General features: G+C 37.6%; 1 protein-coding gene across 1 annotated transcript in view; it reads left to right on the top strand.

Moving 5' to 3' along the window:
- The first annotated feature begins 1,731 nt into the window (after positions 1-1,731).
- Positions 1,732-23,464, top strand: part of GLIS3 (GLIS family zinc finger 3) — a 125,702-nt gene continuing 103,969 nt past the window's right edge. Inside the window, exons 1-2 of the mRNA XM_031060771.1 lie at positions 1,732-1,877; positions 6,321-7,437. Of these exons, the coding sequence (XP_030916631.1) occupies positions 1,747-1,877; positions 6,321-7,437 (1,248 nt within the window). The 5' untranslated portion in view covers positions 1,732-1,746. The remainder of the gene's footprint in view (positions 1,878-6,320; positions 7,438-23,464) is intronic.

The raw sequence follows: 23,464 nt of genomic DNA, 5'->3' as shown, positions 1-23,464 counted from the left end.
ACTTTTATATAATTTGGTGCAGAATATCTTTGGTTCTACATACTAAAGGCACTTTTGTAAAAAATAGCTAACTGAACATTTACGATACACACATACACATAGGCATATTATGTTGTATTATGTATTTTTTATAGCGTGAATGGAGCTTGTAAATTTATTTCACCCCACCCAGGTTTTTGCTAAGAGGAGTAGTATTCATGTTATTATCAGAGGCAATTTACATTTTTTGCCTAATGTTTGCTGCTGGTTCCAGTTTAATTCTCTGTAACGTTATAAAATCAACTGCTGAGAAGCACATTGATTCAGCTTTATTGAGTTCAAAATACGTACTTTTTTGCTTCACAGGAAAGAAATTGAAATACCTTCTCTTTTTCTTTTGATTTAATTGAACATCTGTAGTGGGAACAGACTGTAATCCTACAAGAGCTTAAATGCTTTGTTGTGGTGTCCACAGTGGGGTTGAGTGCAGAATCAGGAATTCTCTTTACATGTTTGTCCTTGAAACTATTTAATCTGGAGGGAATTGAAGGCTTTGGATTTTCCTTTGACTGGGGGAGCCATTAATGCCTTAATGTACATCTCTCTGCAGTCCACAACCCATCTGAAGAACCTGGAGAAAAGGTTGTATGAGTTGTATGCCCACTTCAAAATTAGATTTAATTTAGGAAAATGGTTTACATAGAAACACTTTTCACTGTTTGTCCTGATGTTGCTATCCTGCTTTGTGGAGTATTCTGAGCAGCTAGAAATGTGAATTGTCTTATTATTAATTTTCAGCTGTGATGAGAATTTGCTAGATGTCCAAAAACTTCCATATTATGACATGCATTTTAACTTTCTAATCTCAATGTGTTTTAAAGGAGGCAATTTTGTAAACTACCATCTGTGATCTAAATCACAACAGAAAGTACACTGGGCATTTTGAAGGTATGTCCTGGTGGCCAGCTACTTTTTGTGCTACTGTGTAATACCTATCAGTTTGAGTCATGGCAGCAGTGATTAAAAGCAGACTGTGGCCTTTAAAGAAAGTCCAAAATGCTTCTCAGTTTGATTCAGCTCTGATTCCTCTACCTAGACCTCTGAGGAATGCTGGGTCCAGCTTGAGGAATGCTGGGTTCCAGCTGTAACTCTCTCCTGCTAGTGATACTACTCAGCCAGCACTGCAGTCTGCATGCATATCGGAGTCTCCTTGCTTTATGCATGGGTAGTGGTAGGAATGATGGAGGGGCTTGCAATGGATTGCAGCTGCAGGGTTTGGTAGGACTCAGGGCATGGTGCTGTTCTGGCAACCTCCTTGGGTTCTCTCTTCCTGTCTTCTTCATAGAGAGCTGTCCTTCAGCTGAGGGCTTTTTACCTGGTGCTTTTTCTGATGTTTTTCCGTCATGCCTGGTCTTTAGTTTATGTACTTCAGCACATGTTTACACATGCATAAGCTATTAATTCCCCTGTAGAATATTGCTATTTATGCTTTGAGAAGTTTGGAAAATTCTTGTGTGGGTCCCCTGTTTTGTCCTCATCCGAAGATTCCCATTACTTTCTGGAGTTTGCAAAGTGATGTGATAAAAATGCGGGAGTTAGATGACAGAGTTCATGGGATGCTACTATGCGAGTTCTGTGCCTTATCATGGGTTCATGAGAGATAAATACTAACCTGCTTTGTTTATTTTAGGAGGTTTTGGTTATGGACACAAGGGCAAATCCATTGGAGAAGGCAGTGGCAACAATGGAATAGTCACCAGCAATCCCATGATGGTTCAACAGCTGGGACCTCTTTCATCTTCACCGAATCAGCCTTCAACACCATGCAGCCAGATCAGCCCTAGCTTACACAGGTCTATGGATGCTTCCAGCCTGAGTGCTTCTCCATCAGATACAAGGTCCTCAATTACCTTTTTTATTTAGTACTTTAAAAGGAGGGGGTTTTAATTCTTCTGTAATTACAATGCAACATTTCTGTCTTATTAAAATCAGAAAATCATCCTCTGTTATGCCATGGGAAATTGAATTCCATGCAATTTAATTCAGATCAACTATAATCATGCTTCATGTTTGGATCATTCAAATAATGGGTGAAATTTCGCCACACAAAATCTGTGTATGATAGGACTTTTTTATTAGATAAAGGCTGTTTTATAGTCACAAACTAGATTTTTGTACTTGGTATAGGAAGTGTTATGGAGGATGAAAGCAGAAATAGTCCACATGTTACATTTACATAGTGCTAAGTGTGCTGTGTTGGTGTCTTTCAAATAACATCAATGCCAGACAAAAAAACCATAAATGCTCCGCACATGTTCCTCTCTCCTCATCAAATGCACAGGCTTTCAAATGGCTTGTTTACCATCTGATAATTAATCAGATAAGGTGTCCTTGAAAACTTGTTTTCCTAGTTCTGTTTTGTAGGTAAAGAAAACTATGACCACTTCCTGTAAATGTTGCCTTTTTATATCACTACCCCACAGATAAACATTTATTAATTAATTTTAAATGCTTAAATAAGTTTAGAGATTATGACTTTGAGTTTTGTCAGCAAACATGAATTAGAGGAAAACAGGTTTTTGAGAACCACCCTGTAAGTAAGTACATTAAGCACGTGCCTGGATGTTAAAAATACAGTGAGAAAATATTCTAGTGAATTATTTTGGAATCTACATTCCCCATTGCCTACTGAGTTGAAATGTAGTTTTTATTTACAAAAGATTGTAAGAGTCTCTATTCTCAAAGCAGTTTACATTTACTGTGTTGCTTTATTACAAGCCAAGGGACATTCCTGAAATAATTAAAATTGGTACTTTGCAAATGGAATAAAATCTTGCTTTACTCTTAAGATAATTTTTAACATTTCTGTCACTTTAGTTGTGAAGACTGAGCTCCCTGGAAAAATGTACAAAATTAATTATGCTTCCTATGTAGACATGTCAGCAAAAACCATTCAGCGCTAAGATGATGACAAATGACAAATCCAAATAGATGTCTTTCAGATCAAATAAAACTGATGCTAGAAAAATATAATTACATACATACAATTGTTACATACTTAAGTTTTAGGTGTACCTATATGGTTCCAAATACTGAATGTATGGTTGGATGTATCATGTCACTACTGAGTTATACAGTTTTGATTTTATTTCAAAGAAACATTTACTAAGGGCAAACTCAAGTTGAAACTCTGGCAGAATAAAGGCTGTGGTGTCCCTAGAGTACCTTTTAATGATTTATCAATGAAGGTGTTATAAAATAAGTTTATCATACAAAGAATGTCAATTTCAGCAGTTTTTACCTCCATTTGTTTGATAGGGCAAAGCAAGTTTAAAGTCAGATTCTAACTCACAGATTGTCAAAACAGTATGGGTTTTTTTTCTTTTTTTGTGTTTTTTGGGGAGGTCTGTAATTTGTTGTTCAGTTTTGAGCTTTTTTGGGTTTTTTGATAAAATTTCTTGAACTATGAACTGCTTTTGTCTAAGTGATGTTGACTGGTTCTTCCTGGGCCAAGTGCTTTCTCTGGATTTTATCTCTCAGGCACTATGAACTGTGTTCTGGCAGCTCAACCCAAACCAGATTATTTGTTCAATTTACCAAAGCTGAAGTGTATTTTCTTGATTTTTTACTGATGGAAGAAAGAAATCAGTTGGCAAAATGAGAGTTTTGCTACACATAGCATTAGATTCTGGTGTACAGACCATGGGGGATAAAACCTTCCACATATTTTTTGAGTTTCTGCAGACCTGTTTTGGAGTATTCAGTTGTGTTGCATCAAACCAGATGTGTATGATAGGACTTTTTTAATAGATAAAGGCTGTTTTATAGTCACAAACTAGATTTTTGTACTCAGTATAGGAAGTGTTATGGAGGATGAAACAGAAATAGTCCACATGTTACATCCATACCATTTGCTTTGATGCAAGTCAGAAAAAGACCTAGGAAAGAGCGAAGGGTTCTTGGCTAGTAAATAGAAGACTATAAAAAGAGAGAAAAACATAGTTTTCACTCTTCCATGTTTATGTTCAGGATTCTGGATTATGCTCTTGACATTGTGGCCTCAGTACACAAAGGGAGAATACAATGTAATTGAAAAGTAATCTCTTGTAAATGGTAATGAAAGATCTGTTCCAAACTCAATCCGGTTTAGTTTACAATAAACTGATGCACCATTTAATACCATCTGAGATTCTGGCACCCTGATAGATCTGGTCCCTCATTTTCATATTAGGTGTATTAATTTCCCTCCTATTAGAAAACTACTTAGTCACAGTGTTGGCTGAATTTTAAATAAATCTTCATTTTTTGGGGAGCTGGAATTTTTATTATTTTTATAATTTAAATGCTGAAGTGCTGCAGCTTCTTCAGAATAGCTGGCTCTTATTTATTGTATACTTGAAATTCTGGGCCAGCTTTTTATTTTTGCCCTATTATGAGACTTTAAAAAAACAGTTTTTCTTCAGATTCACCGATGGATATGCCCCTTTTGTGTTAGGCATTAGTAGCTTTTTGTATGACACTGGTCCTACTATACATCTGCTTAAAACTCTTGTCAGTACAAAAATAGACTTTTTATTGATGCACAATTTCTTTTTCTTTATTCATAAAAGAGAAAATAAAAATTTAAAGAAAAAGTGGCAGAACACCCCTACCCTCTCCTCCTATTTTCTAGGTGTGAATTGTAGCATGGAGAAATCAAACCTTACTTACTTGTCTTGCTGTGTTGAAAACTGTGGATCTGTATTTGGGGTCACAACACACTAGCATGATTTAATTGCCCTATTGCTTTAACAAAGCCCATTGACAACAGCCTAAATCAACTTTTTCACAAACAGCCATCCTTTTAGATCTAACTGGCACACGAGACTGGCCTGATAGAGCAGTCTCATTTTTCTCATTTCTCCCAGTGCAAATTGTAGTCAGCATGATAATTATGCTTTTTGTCTGTAGTCTGTTTTGCAAGTGCCGTTTAAACCCTGATGGAGTCACGTAAGGTCCATGACAGTACCCTGCCCTGACATTGAATCAGAACAGGACGTTTCTTATTCTGACACAGCAGATCAACCATGCATTACAGAGCAAGTATCTTGCGCAAAGCGGCGTTTAACCATCTCTCCCACTGGTCACCACAGCAGGGCTTGCTGCTCTTTTAAGCTACATTTTGCCTGTTTGTGAGCTATCTTACAGATACAGCACCTGCAAGCTACTTCCTCTCTCTCTCAGGCTGTGCCAAGCTTCCCCTCCAGTGTCCTTGATCCGTCATTGAAATTCTGTGCTTCTTCAAAACTGTGTCGTTAAAATAATAAAACAAATAATAAATTCTCAAAACATAAGATGTAGAGGCTTCTGGGAGATTGTCAGGTTTATCTAGATACATAACCAGTTCTTTCTATTGTAAGAGCTCCTTAAAAATAGAAATTTATATACTAATAGCACCACTAGGTGATAGGAAATACAAATCTGCCTGGGTGTGAACTGGAAACAGAGAAATAAATCCAGTTAACCTTCAGCCAGCATTTACAGCTATGACTCAGGGCCCTTGATGCCCCTTTTTATTTCCTTTTTATCCCTTTCTGTAGGAAATAATGCTTTTAAGGGCCTATATATTGAGGGTTTTCAAGCTATCCAAAGAATATTTGCGGGATAAAGAAGTTCCATAATATCTCTCTGAAAATTGCTTGATAACAGCAAGATTACACTTCTGTGAAAAATCTTGATTGCTGACTTGGAGGCAGATGCCTCTTCAAATCAAATCTAGAAAACATCTTCAACCAGTTCTCCTACATTACTCATTTATTTTGTTTGTTTTGTAAAGTTAAATATTATCTGTATTTGTAAACTTGATATATAAAGCTTCTGTAGGGAAGTATTTGTATGTATTACAATTGACAAAGTCATTGTAATACAGGTTGAATATCCATTCTCTTTGGATTAGTTTTCTTTCTGGTTTTTTCAAGCAAAAATAGTAGATGACTTAAATCATTATGGGTTTCATAGAAAGCAGGAACATAATGCTTTGGCTTCAGAAGTCCACACCTATTTACACCACAACTGATGAAAAGACATGCAATAATTTCTGCAGTGGTGGATCAAGTATCTTTACAGTAACTTTCTTCCAAAATCTTGAAGTTTTAAAGTTGGCTTCCTAAGTGACCTTTTTACACATATATTGCCTTTGTATAACTACTGGTACATTAACTGAGTGTGTTAAACTTGAGCACCTAGTATTAGGGAGAACTTTTCTCACATATTGCCTTTCCTTAATTTTAAGCATGTGTGTGAAGGTAAAAGATCTACTTCTGAATTTTCTAACTGCTTACTTTATTCTACCTTTATTTCAGGTCACTCTTGTCATGTGAGACTCTGGCCTCTACAACATTAGGCTTGTCAGAAGGTCACTCCGCTCTGAGTGCTGAACAAGAGTGGTCACATAGGTACAGGACACTTTCTTCCGTTCCTCCTGACCATGGTTTACAAAATGGCAGTGAGCTGGGGGACTTAATAAATTTTTCACCTGAAACATCTACATCCAGTGACTCATTACCATCCTACTTATATGGCATGGAAAATAAGAATTCCCCTTACTCTAGTCCTTGCCAGTCCTCAGTCTGGTGTCAATCAGCCCACTCCAAAAAGAGAGCACTCTCTGTATCTCCTCTCTCTGACGGCATTGGGATTGAATTCAATACAATAATTCGTACATCCCCAACTTCTCTGGTGGCCTACATCAACAGCTCCAGGGCATCGCCAGCAAACGTCTCCCCACAGCCTGAGGTCTATGGACATTTTTTGGGAGTGAGAGGAAGCTGTATACCACAAAACTGCTCTGTTTCAACTGCCCAGAAAGGCTTCCACATGGCGAATGGCAGTGTCACTTTTCCAGGGTATGTTGAGAACGGGACAGGTGAGTACCAGCGGATGCAGCAGCTGGAGCAAGCCAGCTTGCAGATGGTTGCCACAAATAACATGGTGATTCAGCAGGGTGTGCTGCCCATGGACAGCCAAGCAATGGACGTCCTGAAAAACGAACAGCTGGGTGACTTCTCGGGCCCTATTGTTGACATGCCTCTTTCAGCCCCGGTGCTGCCACCGCCTCCTCCACAAGGGCCACCCCCGCCATACCATGCTTACCAGCGCCAGCACCCACACGGCCTCCCCAGCCACGTCCCCCCGGTGCAGGCGCTGCCTCCTGCCCCAGGCACCCTGCTGGAGGAAGATGGAGAGCTGGAGGATTTCAATGGCAAGCATGGCTGTTGCTGGGTTGACTGTGGGAAGCTGTATGACCATCAGGAGGAGCTTGTGCGGCACATAGAGAAGATCCACATAGACCAGAGGAACGGAGAGGACTTCACCTGCTTCTGGGCAGGATGCCCTCGAAGGTTCAAGCCATTTAATGCCCGTTACAAACTGCTGATTCATATGAGAGTCCACTCAGGAGAGAAGCCGAACAAATGCACAGTGAGTCTGACTTCTGTCTTTATTAACAACTAAAGGGTCTCTATTACTTAGGAAAATAGAGTGAAGTTGTAATTCTGCCTTTGCTTCTCCCATTTAATGGTGTTCTTCTTGAACTAGTCTGTGAGAATGAAATGCTCACAGACGGCTCCATCTTCCCACCTAAACAGAAAGGAAAGGTGTTCTTTAATTTGGTACATACCAACAGATAGGATTAGATGAAAAAACAAATTGTGTTTTCTACATTTATAAACTTTTATTGTAGTCTGCAACAAGTGACATGGTAAACCTTCATAATGCAAAACTGAGGCACAGTCAGTACTTAAGTATTTGCATGAAGGATGCATGCAGGAAAAGTGCTGCAGAATAAATGTTACAATTTATCCTGAGAGATTCTTGCATCATGTGACACCTTTTTGACTTGAGGAATTTTCAAGACCTTGCATAATGTTACAACAAGAAACTGAGAAGAGTTGAGCATTTTTTAAGGCAGCCGTTTGTTCTACTACTAAAATCCAAACCCACATATCTGTTTCCATTAGTACGTTAGGAATAAATCCCATAATGATTTTTCTTTTCACAGATTCTGTCAGTGAGCATTCAACCCCTGAAGTCATGTTTTTCTAGCAAGAAAAATTTCTTTGGGTCACTGCAAGTCAGTCTAACACATAGGTAGTCACATGGGTTAATAATCTGGGTGTAAGCAGTTTGTGCTTGGTCTCTAGTGTGCCATCTATAATCTCTGTAATACAGATTCTTGAATTGCCTTACACATAGTCTGTATTTTGGATGACCATGAGCTTAACCTTACTAAGTGCTTATTTAGTGTTGTCAGACAGCAACCTCAGTTTTGAGTCCGCAACATAAATTATGATGAAGATATAATTTCTAGGAATAACAGCTGATTAAAAAACATATGTTTACATGTGGTGAAGTTTAAATTAATGCTTGGAGTCTATATCAGTGTATGTGCTCTTGAATAATTTTTTTTTAGCATTATGTAGATGTTTGCTTGTACAGTTAAGAGAAAAAGTTTGTTCCTTTTACTTTTGTTTTTTCAAAGGGCTAGCGTCCTGCAGGATAGAGTGAATATCTTTACAGATTTCCATCCTGCATTTAAAGAATCTAGTAGAGATTCTGTTGTGATGCTAGAAAGGCTTTTTGTCCTTCCCTTTTGTCACACCAGAGCCTTAACTCAGGCTCTCTCCTTTCTGAATATTTTTGTAAATTCCATAATATTCTCTTTCTGCTTTCTGTGTATATTGGATCAGGGTATACCATTAATTTCAGTTCTTCCTCAAGGATTTCTCATCACCTTTATGGGAAGAGACAGAATGAGGAAAAAAATTACTATGAGTCAAGAAAGTAATTTTTCAAGGGAATATCACATGTAATTAAAGATATGAAGACAGACATCAGCAGATGAGTAAGGACAGACAACAGGATGAAGAAAGAGGGTAGAAATGGTGAAAGAGCACCAAAAAAGAGTAAATCCAGGAAACCCAAGGTCTTTATAATAGAAGAATTATGATGAAGGATAATACTGTAATACTGGGGAAAACACTGTGTTGGTAACACACTAATCTCCCTGGCTTCCCTGTTCAGAAGGGGTGCTTACAATGACCTCCTGATTATAAAGCCTCCTTGAGGCATCCTTAGCTTTGAAGATCATTCACTGATGATAAATAATGTGTGACTGGATAAGGTATTTCTTAGGATAAAGTTTTTGAGATTACTAAGCCAAAACTAAAGTGTGCACCAAATCTTGCTGTGTCACCAAAACATAAGAGGTGTCTAGATCAACTTCTCGAAGAGTGATTGTTTTTTAAAGTGTGTTTAATATTACTGAACTGAAGCAAGCATTGCTGGATAGCTCCAAGAAGTTTGTGTATCAGGAGCAGTGCCCACATACTTACCTTTCTTTCATGCTGAGAATTGTAATTAAATGTAGAAATACTGAGGGTGATATGATAACCCTCATAATGTGAGTGTAAATCTGGAACATACGTCCCCTTTCTTGGAATAAGCAAGCAGAAGTGGCATTCCTTAGCATGGTTTGAATGAAACAACTTGATGCTTTATTCCTTTACCATTTCACAAATGGTGCGTATGTGGAAAAATGTATTTGGCTTTCTAATGCCCAGCAGCCATACTTTCTTGATAAATTTAGAAAATTTACTTCAGTCAAACATCATACCTTTCTCACCAAGCTGTGAAATTTGCAGTCATATCCATGCCATGTAAGGTTTCAAACGGAGATTTTAAGTGAGATATTTGAGAGAACGTTTTGGGCAAGATGATAATGAAGAATGACTTCCAAATTAATTTTAAAAAATTACACTAAAGAAATCTGAAATTTTTCACTAAACCTCTACGAATTTATGCTTTTAAGTACAAAATCAAAACAATCAATTTATAATATTTTTTGTCCATTTAGAGTCTTTCTATAATTTATTTTCTGGTTCTAGATGTAGCATGCCTGTTTCTCTGAAATTACTGAAACTAATAGTCTCTATGTCCACTGTATTTTGCTGTCTAATAAGAGAAAGTCCAGTAAACCAAGCAGGAAAAGGGAAGGAAAAGTGGCAAGAATACAACTATTGTATTAATGAAACAGATTTGCTGTAAAGAATGTGACAGAAGTAGAAAGTCATGAGGAAGAGCTATCTTAGTGTAATCTATCAAGACATCCTGTAATCAAAGGCAGGTGGTTACACCTGTCATCGTACTGCCATCACATTCTAATCTTTGTGTAAGCATTGCACGTGTTGATGGTTCAAAAACAACAGTTTGCAAGACACAATCTTCTCATTGAGCATAAATTGCAATGGGTCCTAGTCAACATACTTGTCATGTCAGTATATTTACTTATCAGTGTTGTTTATCTCTATATTGCTGAGCATTGAAGGTGTATTGTTATACATTCTGCTGTGCATCCCCAAGGACTGCCGAGATAAACTGTGAGCTTTACATTAGCAAGATTAATGAGATTTCAGTAATATTTAAGGCGAAGGTTACTTCTATATTGTATTGTAATACTAGTAAAGATAACATGAAATTAGATATACAACTTCATAAGCTGAACTTTGTAACATAATTTTATTCTTCTCTTATTGTTTTGTGCCAATGAAATCATGTAGTTCAGAATAGACTTGCAGAACAGCTAGGACTTCAATACTTTATATGCTTATCCTTAAAATCAGAGCCATGCTTATAGTTAAAACCAGAGTCACGTGACCTCAGCATTTGTTTTGCCACATCTAAGTTATATATGTATCTATGTAACAAAAATTAGGGCAATTTTAAACTAAAGCTGCAAGTGATATTTTACTCTTTAGTTCCTGCTTGTTCTGGATGAGCTGTCTTCTTTTATTCTGGAAAATAAGAGTATTGAAGGGCGAATAATAATCAATTATCAGCACATAAAAACATGTGACAATAAGGATAATCACATCCAAACTTAAAGAATTTGTTTGGAATAGCAAGTCTTTAAATAGTTGTTAAAATGCATTGGGCTCCTTTAGTGTTCATTAAACATCTTGCTTGTTCTATTCTAACTTACATCACCTGGAAGCATTCTTCTTTTCAGTGACCTGGTTTAGTGACTAAAAAAATTATTCATGACATAATAATAATAATAATAATAAGTATTTAGTGTCTGCTCCTAAGCTTCTTCTATAAAGTAGATATAGCATGTTCTAATGTGTTGTATTTATCTATTAATCTGTGCATTAGCTTGTACTTTGTCAGAATAAGTAAAAAAAGAAAAAATATGAAGAAAAGGTCATATTGAAGTGCAAGTAGTGGCTGAGACATAATCTGTAACATTTGATAGCAGTTATCTCACAATGGCATTTGAGACTTCCGCACATTTTGTTTGAATTAGAAAAAGACTGAATTCCCTTTAGCTGTTGAAACCTCGGAGTAGCAATTGGCAAATGCTGACCTTTGTTCTCTTTGTCTCTACCTGTGAGCTAATTTTCTACTCAGGTTCCCTTCTTTTATAGTGAACATTTTTACTTTTTAAGTTCAGCTCCAATAAGAGCTATTTAATTAGTCTTATTGTCCTGCTATGCAAACATTAACCTTAACACACTTATTCTGATATAAGCAGCAACAGCATGATGGTAGAGATAAGTTCAAAGTTCACACTTCACAGCTTTATTCAGATGCACTTGGAATGCTTCCCCTTTTGAGTCTGAGTTCACTCTTGTTGCTTTCTGTAAACTCTGAGCTATGCTACAGCCCAATGCCTTTAGTATTGATGACCACATTTTTTTAGTGCAGCTATTTGATGTCATATAAACCAATAAAATTGCTAGTATTCCTGTCAGATTTGAAGCAACATCCATTTAACATTTGCTAAATGCCTGAAATTATCCCACAACACATCTGCAAAGAATGTAAAACCGAATGCATGTGAAAAAAAGAACATGAAGCTCAAAATACTTTTTAATGCTTTTTTTTTTTGAGACACAAGCAAACTTCCTTGGGTGAGCATGACTGCTTGGATGGATGTGTGTATGTGTGCTGTTTGAAGAACATGTCCTTGGAAAATGTGGAAATTTTGATTAAAACCAGAAATGTGTTCTGTAAAAATGATTGGGACTTTTTTTCCATCTTTAGGCTTTAGCATTGTGTCTTCATATGGTATCTTATATATGGCATGTGCAAATGTTTTGATTACAGTATATGCCATGTTTCTTGATAAGACCATATCACATCCTATATTGCACTGAACTGTGATAAAATAGAAACTATAAAAAAATTTGAATTTGTTTTTCCTTATATGCTTGCAGAAGACCTTTCCATTATGCTAAAGTAGCATTTGAGCACTTTGTCTTAAACAATGTCACAAGAATGGTAATTCAATTGTTGAGTCAATTTGCTGAAAATTAGAAAGATTTACACTTGCCCGTTGCTGATTCTATCCCTAACTCAGTAAACAAACTGAAACAGAAATAGCACAGAAAAAGCAGAGACATATGATTAATTAGACTATATCATGGCGTATGGATACAGAAAGCTGGGCTTTAGTTGTCTGTTATAAAGCTAAGCCTCTCTAGCTCTCACAAGTTTGTGCAATATTAGTGATCTTCTGGTCAGGGTTATGATGTCTTAGCTGTTTAAAGAAAAAGTGAATTATGAATTCTGGGTGTGCCTCTCCAAACAGCTCAAGTTCATGTGATCACATCAGATGGCAGCTAGTCCAAACTAATGAATTTTGCCTCTCAGCACTTGTACTAATGGCCTTTCAGTATTGTCCTTTCAGTATGAAATATATACTGTGTTCATAGTTCAAAATGTAGCAATAGGTGCTTTTTCTTCGGCTGCTGAAGATGCACAACTTGCACTTGAGTTTGGTGAGGACAAGAGGGCTTCTGGTACTCAGGGTACTGAGCCTCAATAGCACAACATCTCCTTAAGCAATCAAAAATTGCAGAGCAAGCTCCTTTCTACATGTAAATGATGATAGTGAAAAATGGTAGTCAGAGAACCCATGTTTTAGGTTTCAGAATAAAATGTTTATGAAACATCTAACTTCTTTTTTTCTTCTAATTGATAATTGATTTTGATGTTAAGTATTTGAATCAGCTTTTTTTTTGCCTTTTGACTTATAAAATTGAAAAATTTAAAACAGAACTTTAATGAAACTTTGCAAACAGACATATTTTTAGTTTCATTGTAATCCAGAACATGAATGTGAAGTATCCCAAAATAAAAGCGAACATTCCTGATTGCAGAAACACTTATGTTTGTATGGAAAGGTTTCTAATTTATTACCTCTCTGTGTTTGTGGATAGGCACAAAAAATATATTTTATTTATTTTTATTTCTCTGTAGCATCATTTTAATGAAATATATTTTAGATATTTTTCATTGCTACACCAAACTATAAATGGTATAAATAAATGGTAAATTTAAAAAAATTAAGAACTGTTAAATTTCATATACATCAAGTAAGGAATCCTAAAACATAATTTACGTCTACCAAAATTTCAGCTACAAGAAATTTGGAGGGTGTTCTGGTGTTGGGTTTTTGGTTGGTTGGATTTGGGTTCACGTTTTGGGTTTCTGTTTGTTTTTTAAACTTAGGTTTTAAACTAGAAAATTACCTGAATTCAAAGCTGAGAGGGTGGGGGGAAGGGGGCTAGTGTTACTGTTGATGGTTTGGAGCATCTTTGTGTGAAGATTAGATTACTCTCCAAGTAATGAAATCTTTATGGGTAACTTCTGCTCTTTCCTGCTAATTTTCATTTTCATTTCCAGCATTCCTTTTTGGTTGGTGATTAGACCTCTACCAGGAACAGAGTCAGTAAACTTTGAAACTTTCCATTTAGTAATAGAAAAGGCGAACAATATCTGACAGAAAAACAGAAAATGCAAGTTATGATACAGTTACAATAGCAACACACAGGGACCTTTCCCAGGAAACATGATTCTGTTTTAAAGCAAGGAAGAGAGAAGTAGAGGGAACTAGTTAATAGATTGTGCCATCCATTGCAATGTTACTCCTTCAGAAAGGAAATACAGCTTTACGTAAAAGTAACCACACTGTCGGCTTCATTCAGGTGATTAACACTGATTTCCTGAGGATTAGGGATTTAATTAACGCTTCTGGTGTTCTGTGGAAAACTTCCCAGACATCTAAGTCTTATGGTATATCTGTGAACATAGGATTTACATACAAGGGCTGAGCATTAATCTGCATAGAACGAACATTGGATTACTTCTACTGAGCAGTTAGGAAATGGAAAAATGCCAAATAGCTTTTTGCACTAAATATGTTCAGTGCACTACATATGTTGAAGTAGGTTGAAAGCCAAACGCAAATGTATGGTGAAGCATTTGTACATCCTGAGGCACTCTTTGACATTTTTTCATTATTCAGATTTAGTATAAGATACTGATACTGGCTTAATCCTTAAGAGACTCAAGGGAAGGGACTGGTTCTCTTTTAATGGATAAATTACAAAGCAATAGTCTTGTAGATTTCAGTGAGATTTGTCCAGGCAGAATGATGCTCAATTCAGTGATTCCACTGATTTCTATGGTGTGTCTGGAATCATGGAGCCATTTAGGTTGGCCTTTAAGATCACAGAGTCCAGCTGTTTACCCAGCACTTGGGAGACCAGAACAACCCCCCCTTCATTACAGCTTCCTTTTGGAAATTGTAGAGAGCAATGATGTCTCTCCTGAATCTCAAGCACAGTAATCCAAACACTGAGAAGACAAGATTCATCTTTATTCACTCTGATCCCTGAAGCAATTCTGTCTTATTGCCATTATAGTCCCAATTAGCTGGGGTGGCATTTAGCAGACGCTAAAATCTTGTTTGCTTTAACAGATACCTACTTGCAGGGTAGGTTTCCAGAGAACTTGGACTGAATAAGGATTAAGCACTGTTCAGAACACGATTGTAGTAGGATCTCCCTGTAAGTGCTTGAAACAGGCACCTTGAACAAGGATGTTACCAAATACAGCCAGTGCGTTGGAGTGCTCTGTCACAGAAACATGGTTGCTGTTCATCTTAGGCTAACAGGGTTTGACTAATTGTTGAACAAACCTTTCTGAACAGGGTGCATGGAAACAGGGTGGTCTTTTTAGAGCTAGTCATTGTGAAAGTTCAGTCTGTGTCTGTGTAGAGTGCTGGACTACTTAAGAAAAGCAAATTCAGAAAGGAGCTAGTGAAGATGCTGTTGTGTCTAGAACTGTAGTGGTCTGTTGTAGCATCAGGGTTTGCTGAATGTTTTTATAGCCACCTGGTGATTGTTTTCTGATACCACTCAGAATGCTTATTTTTCCTGTCAATTAAAGATTGTTTCAATTTAGGGTTGATATTTTCTTACCATTGTTTTTACGGATATACAGCAAATTTATTCCATGAGTATTCAGCTCTTGAGAATTAACACTCATAATTGCAGAGTTCAAGGTCACAAGTGAATCATTTTAGAGAAATGTCACTGTGGTAAGAAATTTTTTGTGTTGTTTCTTCATGAAATTTTGAAATGTAATCTTACTCAGCTGTCCATGAAACAGTGTGCTTGATAAATAGAGTAGTTGTAAATAATTTCCCACTATCTCTTTTTCTCTTTTTGAATACTTTCTGTTGGTCATCAACTGGCACGAGCTCAAGTCAAAATCACAGCATGCCTTTATGTGTATTCTTGGTACAATTCTATAAATACGTTAAAACAGAATTAACATTCTTTTGCTCTTTACTGTTAAACATTTGCAGAATTGCCTCCAAGGTTAATCAGATGTTAACATCAACCAATACCACTTTTCTCCAAGGTCTGCTGTACTGTCAATGGATGTCTTTTCTTAATAACATTCAGATTTCTGTTTTAAGAAGTTGCAGCTATGCAAACGAGCTTATCTGGGCCAACAATAAAAAATCATTGATTTTAATTAGGAGTTGTCACATAACAGAAAAAGACAAGGCTGCTTTTGTTCTATGAAAAGCCTGCTTTGCCTGCTTGCAAAAATGCATGGATTTCTTTCCAATGGCTTTACATAATTGGTATGACAAAGGTTCAGTCCTGTGATCCCTAAAGTTTCCAAATGATTCAGACATACTTGTCCAACTTTGTCGTATGTATTTGATGGTAATCTGTAAGTTGGTAGATGGCATGAACATGAGGTCTGCTTTGTTTGTTTAAAGGAGTGGGATAAGCATAAACTGAATTAGAGAATATTTATGTTGAGACTGCTGAAATTATTGAGACCACATTTTAAAAATGAGCCACTGTTGAGAAACAAGGTTGCTCAGCTCTGTCGATGTCACAAGGACTCTTGAGTTTTGAATGACTGGATAAATGTGGTCTGAATCCATTATGTAAATTAACAACGTGAGCTGCTAAGTTGTGGCACTGATTTTATGCCCGCACTAGTGAAGCAGGTCCAGTGTCACATAAGTTGTCAAGGAGACGTACAGATTGAGCAAATACTGTAGGAATCATTATAATTGATAGCCCTGTGGGCACGGTAACTGAAAATATGCAATACCTCCCCAATCAAACTCAGTCTGTTAAAGTTAGTTAAATGAATCTCTGTGAAGCCTGGGTTGGGGAATGTGGCATTTCACTGAATCAGTGGAGAGTTTGGCTCCAAATTAAAAGCAAGCTGTTTGAAGGATTGTTGACCTGCTTTAATTGTGGGAAGGTTCTCAAAAGTCTATGATGCAAATTTGCGAGAGATGACGTTTTCTCCAAAGGCAGATGTTTGCTGGTTCTAGTTCTGATTGTTACAGTAGCTGAAGCACCACTGAATGCAATACTCATCTTGAATACGAAGTCTGAATCATCACGGATCTTGAAAAATCGTGATGGCCTCTTTGGACACTCATCTCCCATCATCCTTCAACTCTCTACAGCGAAAACTTTTAGATAGTATATGTAAGGCTTAGAAGACAGCACAAATAAACTTATCATAGCAGGTTCTGTTTGCTAACTTCAGTTCTTATACTTCTATCATCATAATAGTAGTGGAGTACCTTATTTTGTTCCTTTAGGAAAGGAGAGATGGGTCACTGAATCCATCAACATGGCTTTTGCAGCTGAATTAAGGTTAAAACGTTAACATTGTGTTATTTTATATTGTATTTTCCTGGTGGGATAGATCCTCTGTTACCATCAGGCAAAAAATGGTATCAGCAAGGAAGTGGTACACCTGGACACTCTTTGAACTTGAGGAAGATAGAGAAGGCTAAAATGACCTGAATAAGGAGAATTCTATGTTGCTTATGTGGAGGAGGACAGTGATCATCCAGCCCTTGAAAACTTACATGGCTGTAAAGTTCTGATACAACTTTATGTCTAGGATGTTAGGAATATTTAAAGAGGAAAAAAAGATAGAAATGAACTGCTTTCGTAAGGATAAATGAGAACTTGTTCCAGTGAAAATACAATCTTTATAAAGGAAGGACAGTAAGACAAAATGGTGCTCTATTTCTATTCCCAGTAGATTAAAAAATTAGTAGGTTATCCATCTCTCTGGCATTACTTTGAGATGTTTCTTTCTGTAATAGTGTGTATGTGATATTACTGAGAAGCATGAAGCCTTCAGTGGCTCAGAGACTGTAAAACAAGCTTGCAGAAGGGTGAGGCAACTGCATATTCCTTTCAGAGGTAATGGTGGAATCATGTCTCAGGTATGAATACAGAGAGCATATCTAGGAGTGTAGGGATGTTGAATATTTTTGCAACAGACTGCTTGTGGCAGAGGCTGGAAACACGCTGTGGTGTGTCCTCTTAGATAACCCACTGCTTGCTTATGGCATTTCTCCTGCTACTTGCTTCTCCAGAGGATGAGAGGAAGGACATGGTTGAGTAATTTAACTTTGACATGTTGTCACAGAGAAGAGGAGAAAATTAGGCTACCAGGCTTTACTTCATGCGTGATGAAGACAAAACAGAAATTTGAGGCATTTGTGTTTTATGCATACTTGAAATTTGCATTATTTTTCTCAAATTTTAACCCTTATGTACAGGATTCAGTCACTTTTGTACTAGTTGCAAAGATTTTCAGTCCTTGTACAATTCTGTGCAGAGGGAAGCAGGCATCCTGGATATGTTGTATTTGGATCTATTCTGGCGTGTATCTAGCAAGCTCAGAGTTTAGGCAGAGTCAGCTCACTTCTGTCTCTTTAAGACTGATAAGTACAATGTTAGTGATCCTGACAGCCTCCCTTCGTGTACTGATAAGCCATAAAACAAAAACCTCATCTCTAAAATGTGGAGGAAATCAGAATACAGTTATTTTGTTTTACCTCTAGAGTGACTCCAGGGAAGATACAAGTAAAAATTCTGTTGATGCTTTAGAATCTGACTCATTGCTGTGGGTTTGGTAAAGATGCTGGGTATTCCATCAGTTTTCATTCCTACTGAAAGGCTTTTTTAAGAAGCAAGCAAACCCAAACCCTACTTTTAAAAATCCCTTTGTGTGGAAAGAGAGGGCTGAATTAAATAGCTTGAACACTTTAATTTTTGTATAGTACTTGGGGTTCTTTGCATTAACTTATGCAGTATTTTGGTTTGCTTGGCCAGTAGGTTTCCCAGAAACTGAACAGTGCAGGTGAAGTCACTTTATTTCTGAAGTTAAATGTGTAGGCAAATGCAATTTCTCTAAATGAAATGGGGACCTAGTTTATTGACAGGTAGCTTTTTCTTTTAAAGTTGATTAAAATCTTTACAAAGAAAAATGTTTTGACTTAAGTCACAGAAAAATAATTATCCATTCTATACATTCACAATAATTTAAATTTTTCAAGGTCGTGATCCCATAAAACATTATGTCATTGCTATCACACTCTCCACTCCAGTCACCACTTCAAAAACAAATGCAGAGGAAGAAAATAATTTAAATGTATTATTTAAAGTTGCACAGGAAGTTGTGAAGTATTCAACCAGATTAGAAAAGGCACATATATTTTGGGAAAGCAAAAATACTAAATGGAGAACATATGTCCCTGTTAAGGAACAGGCACATTTATTAATTAATTCTTTATCTTCCTTTAGTATCTTCATCTAGATCTGCCTGCAGGGTAAGATAAAATGCTCTGTTCTGAGGTTCTGTCTTCTGATTGTGGTCATACCCGGTCTGCTAGCAACTTTTGGTCATTCAAACTTGTTGATATGAAAATCCGAAGAGCTACTTCTTAATTTAGGGAAAGTATTTTTGTTTTCTTCATTTGCTGATAGCATTATGTGCAAGATTTTGTCATGTGAGAAGGTGATCTAATCTCCAGTTATGGGCATTCAATTTCAAATGATTGTATTACATGAGCTTTGCATATTGCTAGCCCCTGCAAAGCCATGGTAAATCATAGTTTCTGAACACTTAGTCTGTTGCAGCTCCTGAGTTCACAAATACATTTTATTTCCCTTTTGGAGTTTATTTCCATTTTACTGTTTGTATACATATATTTCACAATAATTAATTCTTAGTAACTTGTGAAGTGTTAGTACCTTTTTGGTTTTCAAGTGTACCTATTAACTGTGTAAGAGAAGGAACTGTCAGATTTGTATAACATCCTCTGTGGGATTCAGTAAGCCTGGTCTCTAAAATACTTGTAGTTCACAGAATCACAGAACTGGTCAGATTGGAAGGAACCTCAATGGGTATGTATGCTCAAGCAGGGTCATCCCAGAGCACATGGCACAGGATTGTGTCCAGACATTCTTGAATATCCCCCATGAGGGAGACTCCACAGCCTCTCCGGGCAATCTGTTCCGTTGCTTAGTCACGTGCACAGTAAAGAAGTTCTTCTTCATGTTCAGAAGAACTGTGCATCAGTTTCTGCCCATTAGTCCATCCTCTTGTCACTCTCCCTTAAAATACAAAAACACATTAATGAGATCTCCTATCATCCATCTCTTCTCAAGGCTAAACAGGCCCAGGTACCCCAGTCTTTCCTTGTAAGAGATGGTCCAGTCCCTTAATTGTCTTCATTCCCCTCTACTGGATCTGCTCCTGGAGCCCCATGTGCCCCCTGGACTGAGGAGCCCAGAACTGGGCACAGCACTCCACGAAGGGCTTCACCAGGGCTGAGTAGAGGGAAAGGATCACCTCCTTCAGCCTGCTGGCAGTGCTCTTCCTAATGCCCCCCACTGGCCTTCTTGGCCACAAGGACACTCTGCTGGCTCATGGACAGTGTGCTGTCCACCAGGACATTCAGGTCTTTCTCCACAGAGCTACTCCCCAGCAGATCAGCCCCCAGCCTCTGCTGGGTTATTCTTCCCCATGTACAGGACCCTGCATTTGTATTTGCTGAATTTTAGACAGTTCTTCTCTGCCCATGTCTCCAACCTGTTGAGGTCCCTCTGAAGGGCTGCACAACCCCCTGAGGGCCACTGCTCCCAGCTTTGTGTCATGAGTGAACTCACTGAGGATGCATCTGTCCCTTTATTGAAGTTATTGATGGAACTGGACAAGTTTTGAACCTTTGGAGACACTTCCAGAGACAGACCTCCAAACAGACACTGTGACACTCATTATGACTCTCTGGGATCTGCTGTTCAACCAGTTTTCATCCACATCACTGTCCACTCACCTAGTTCACACTTCCTGAGTTTGTCTTTGAGGATGTTGTGAGAGTCAGTGTTGAAATACTTGCTGAAGCTGAGATAGGCAATATCCGCTGCTCTTCCTTCAACCATCCATATACTTGTTTCATTGTAGAGGCAATTGGGTTGGTCACTGTCATGGTTTTGCAAAACCACTAGTGACCTTTGCTGTGAAGACTGGAATGGCATTTGCTTTCTTCCAGTCCTCAGGCACCTCTCCTGATTTCTACGACCTTTCAAAGATTGTGAGCAGCCCCACAATGGTGTCTGCCAGCTCTCTCAACCTTCATGGATCCATTCCATTAGGGCCCATGGACTTGTGGATATCCACTTTACCTAGGTGGTCTCTAACCCAGTTGTCTTTGACCAGGAGAAAGTTTTCCTTGCAAAATTCCTTGCCCTGGTTTCCTGGGCCAGAGATGCCTAAGAGCTGGTCTTGTTAGTGAACATGGGTGCAAAGAAGGTGTGCATCATTTTTGACTCATGTATGTGATTAGCTGCATATTTTGGTGAGAAAAATTTTGAAGCTTATTATAACTGATAGAAGAAAAGCAATTGTTGAAAACTGGGAGTACTTTTTCCTAGTTAATTGTGGCCTGGAATCACTCAAATTTATGCATTGGTCCTTATGGTAAAAAACCCTGAACCTTACAATAAATCAAGTGTTTGGTCATACATAAGAATTTTTTGACTGATGTGTGAAATCAGAGGGAAGCGTAGGGAAGCAGCAAAGAGTTTGATCACTTTCCTTACATCAAAGATACCTAGGGCATTTTTATTGTGTTTTCTGTGGGGCATTGAGCATTTGAAGCATTGAGTGCAGAGAAATGCCCCTCCTACTGTCCATGAAGTTGGCCTCTTAGGAAAAATGTCATTATCACCTGGAACAATTTACTGGCTATATTCAGGAGGTCAGGTGGATTTTATCATACCATTGTTTCATTATTTTAGGGAAATTAATGAGATGCATCCTGATAAGCATGCAGGTGTATGGTGCATGGCCCATACACCTATATCCCAGGGTATGCATCTTAGGAAATGTGAAGTTTTTACTCACTGGTTTTCCCTGAGTCCAGAGATAGTTGCAAATTGCGTTCTTATGTAAAGAAGCGGTTCAAAACATGTTTTGATTAGTTTTGCTTCATATTGTGTATATAAAGAGATATTTTGATTTTTGAGAATTCCATTTTTCTGAAAGCCCTATTTTTGTTTGTTATAAATATCTCTTCATAAAATACCTCTTGTGTAAAACATGCTGGCTCCCTTTACTACCTGTTAGAACAGCAAACTAAGTATCTCAGTCTTGGCTGCTTGACAAGTGTATGCTCTTCATGGCTTGTGGTAATAAAAATATGATAGCCTTACTGAGGATGCCCTTTGGTTTAAGTGGTGCTGTATCAGAACACCCACATGTTAAGGAGAATCACAAGTTTCTTTCTTATCTGTTATGAGGAATTATACTATCTGACGTGCATGGCAGAACATGAATTCAATTGCTAGAGGTATATTGCCAAGTAACACAAGTTTAAGCCATTACAAATAGTTAAGTTGCAAGACTAATCCTTTCATAGATAATGGATTTATTTTGAGAAATTTGGATGATTCAGAAATATTTGAACAGAAATCAATTAGAAGTATCACCACACCCTGTAAAAATAGCTAAAACTGACTCTGCTATGGCTGTAAACAAGAGTCTCATCTGGCTAAACTTGTATCTAAATTCCAGCTGGTAGCGGGAATTGTATATTTTAAATTAAGCCAAGTAACAAAACAGCATATGCTGTCCTGTCATTTGACTTTTCTAATAAGTATGGATGTTATTGCTTAGGTTTTTATACTAATTCTGGAGAATCTGCTTAACAGCTCTTCATTTATTAAGATATTAGGCATATATTTTCCCTTAATTAAACACCTGTCATCAGCAATATAATAGCACTCTGAAATGTGGGTACTTTTAGCGTTTCTGTAAACACTGTCAAATGTTTTTAAAATGCCTTTTAAAGTTAGTTGTAAATAGAAGAAAATACCTCTGTGTTTCAAGGGCTGATAGCCTCTCAAAGAGAGATGAAAACAGATTTCTCACTTCAAACAGGAGACCATTGATGGGAATGACAGCAAAATGTATAATCGAGTTTTCCTCACCTGCAGTGTAGAACAGGAGCTACAAGGCTTGGCTGACTCTGGATTAGTATTGATTGCTGACTTTTTTTAAAGGCATGTCTGCATTGTGTTTTGTCTGTTGAAATAAGCACTATTAAAGGCCTTAGTTTGCAGTCAATTAATCTCCTAAAATAATTTGTTTTCCTGATCCTGTTGCCAGATGCACTAGCCAGGTACAGCCACCACGTTTTGTGGTGGCTAAAGTGACTTAGCTGAAAAAGCAGTTGATTATGTTTCTCTGCTTTAAAGTACATTGATCTTGCTCATGGAAAATGTTAGTATTTTCTCCTTTGTTTGAACTGTACCTCTATGTTTTCAGTAATTGTTGTCTGTGACTTAGATCTCATTAGGATTATGCCAAGGTCACTGAATGGCATGTCAGCTTAATTACAGTGGCTTTCAAGCTGAACAGTTCTGACTCACAAACAGGAATTCACCGTTAGGTAAATGAACAATCTGAAATCTCCAAGCTGCATGCCATGCAATGCGTAGCTACGCGCAGTAAGATGCTGTGTGAAGACTGTATTCCTTGGCCCCAGAGAGCAGCAGCTAAATTTAAAAAGCCCTTGACTTGAAATGGGACTGAGCACCCCGAGGATGGGCTGTAAATTGCAGATTTTAGCTGTCTTATTTTAAACAGGTTAAAAATGAACAGTTTGTTTTCCTTATGTTATCCCAGCTGGAAAGTCTTTCAGCAGCAGTGGTGTGAGATGTGTGGTACCCTAAAGGAAGGACATCTGCTAGCAACAGAGTGACTTGTCCATTGCAAACAGTGAACTATTAAATAGTTCTAAGCTCTTCAC

The sequence above is a fragment of the Geospiza fortis genome, unplaced genomic scaffold (genome assembly GCF_000277835.1).
Source record: "Geospiza fortis unplaced genomic scaffold, GeoFor_1.0 scaffold491, whole genome shotgun sequence".
In the NCBI taxonomy this organism is placed as follows: Eukaryota; Metazoa; Chordata; class Aves; order Passeriformes; family Thraupidae; genus Geospiza; species Geospiza fortis.
The sequence above is the reverse complement of the archived record's forward strand: the minus strand, read 5'-3'. Positions and strand labels throughout refer to the sequence as shown.